Source organism: Aplysia californica, unplaced genomic scaffold, assembly GCF_000002075.1.
Source record: "Aplysia californica isolate F4 #8 unplaced genomic scaffold, AplCal3.0 scaffold00732, whole genome shotgun sequence".
NCBI classification, from domain to species: Eukaryota; Metazoa; Mollusca; class Gastropoda; order Aplysiida; family Aplysiidae; genus Aplysia; species Aplysia californica.
Genome location: NW_004798002.1, coordinates 2,953 through 4,212, shown reverse-complemented (window position 1 = coordinate 4,212; position 1,260 = coordinate 2,953). Strand labels below are relative to the sequence as shown.

General features: G+C 35.1%; 1 protein-coding gene across 1 annotated transcript in view; it reads right to left on the bottom strand.

Annotated features, from left to right (window-relative positions):
- LOC101845129 (transducin-like enhancer protein 1) overlaps positions 1-1,260 on the bottom strand; it is a gene marked incomplete at its 5' end in the record, with an annotated part of 21,150 nt that overhangs the window by 17,148 nt on the left and 2,742 nt on the right. The window contains 1 exon segment of the mRNA XM_005108898.2: positions 1,071-1,112. Within this exon segment, the coding sequence (XP_005108955.2) occupies positions 1,071-1,112 (42 nt within the window).

The window sequence follows — 1,260 nt, the reverse complement described above, 5'->3', positions numbered from 1 at the left end:
AAAAAAAGAAAAAAATTTAATAAATTTTTTAGAATTGGATTGCTTGAGTTCGATATTTGCAGACTTGGGGAAAATGTATAGTTTTAGTAAGTGTTTTACGGCACTTGCAACACAATAAGGTCATACAAGTGCCGAAGATTAGAGAAGTTACAAGAGAGTAACAAACATTTAAAAAAAGAAGGGGAGATAAAGAAGATAAATGTTTGATAGGAAAGAAGAAGCAAACAACACACCACCATCAAAATTTCTAGGAAATATGGCACATGTGACTTGAATCTGACCCTCTCACATTACATGACATAACTTATAATAATACGATGTTCAGGGAAAACGCATCAGCCCTCGGGCACACCCAACCTTACACTGTAGCTCCAGCCACTCCACACAAAAGCCACACTGACATTTCCACGTATTTGAACTGGAGTAACATATGCCATTTCAAAGACAATGCTCAAACTTCACCCACAATATCTAAAAATGGGAAACTGCAAAGAGTACTCTTGCAAGTAACTCTTTACTAAACAATAGAAAGAATGTTCACTTGTATTTTTTAGTAGAGGTTTTATGGTGCTCGCAACTGCATATGGTCAAATGAGCACCAGAAAATTAGAGGTGTTACAAGAGAGTAACAAACATTTTAAAAAAGAAGGGGGGGAGATAGGGACGATAGACGTTTGATAGGAAAGAAGAAGAAAACCACACCAGAGCACCCGCCAACCACACACATTCCCATGTGTCAATGTCTTGTCATTTTGTAAAACCTGAAAGATATGTAACTATGTTCACTGAGACAATATACAGTGATTATTTCCCCAACATGGTTCATTAACACTTTGTACCGGGACTAAGGTCAACACAGTTAATCAAATCAACAACAAAAACCTATTTGTATACTGGACTCTTTCTACACTTTTGCATGTGCTCCTAAAGATGCCTGTATCACAAACTTCAAGTCCAGTTGTAATAAAAAACTTAAGTTCATTTACTTAAGTATTTGAACATAAGTCCATTTTCATTTATTATATATACCACTTTTCAAAAACACAACACCATTTAGAGATGAAACTTACATCAACAACAAGATCTTGGTCACTCTTTTCTCCATCACTTTCCTGAAAAAGAAATGGGGGGGAAAACAATTTTTAACTTGTCAAATCAAATATACATACATGACTGAACCACCAAAGACTTCAATTGAGATTGTCAGCATGAGAGAGAAACACAAACACACACACACATATATAATTATATGTATATAAT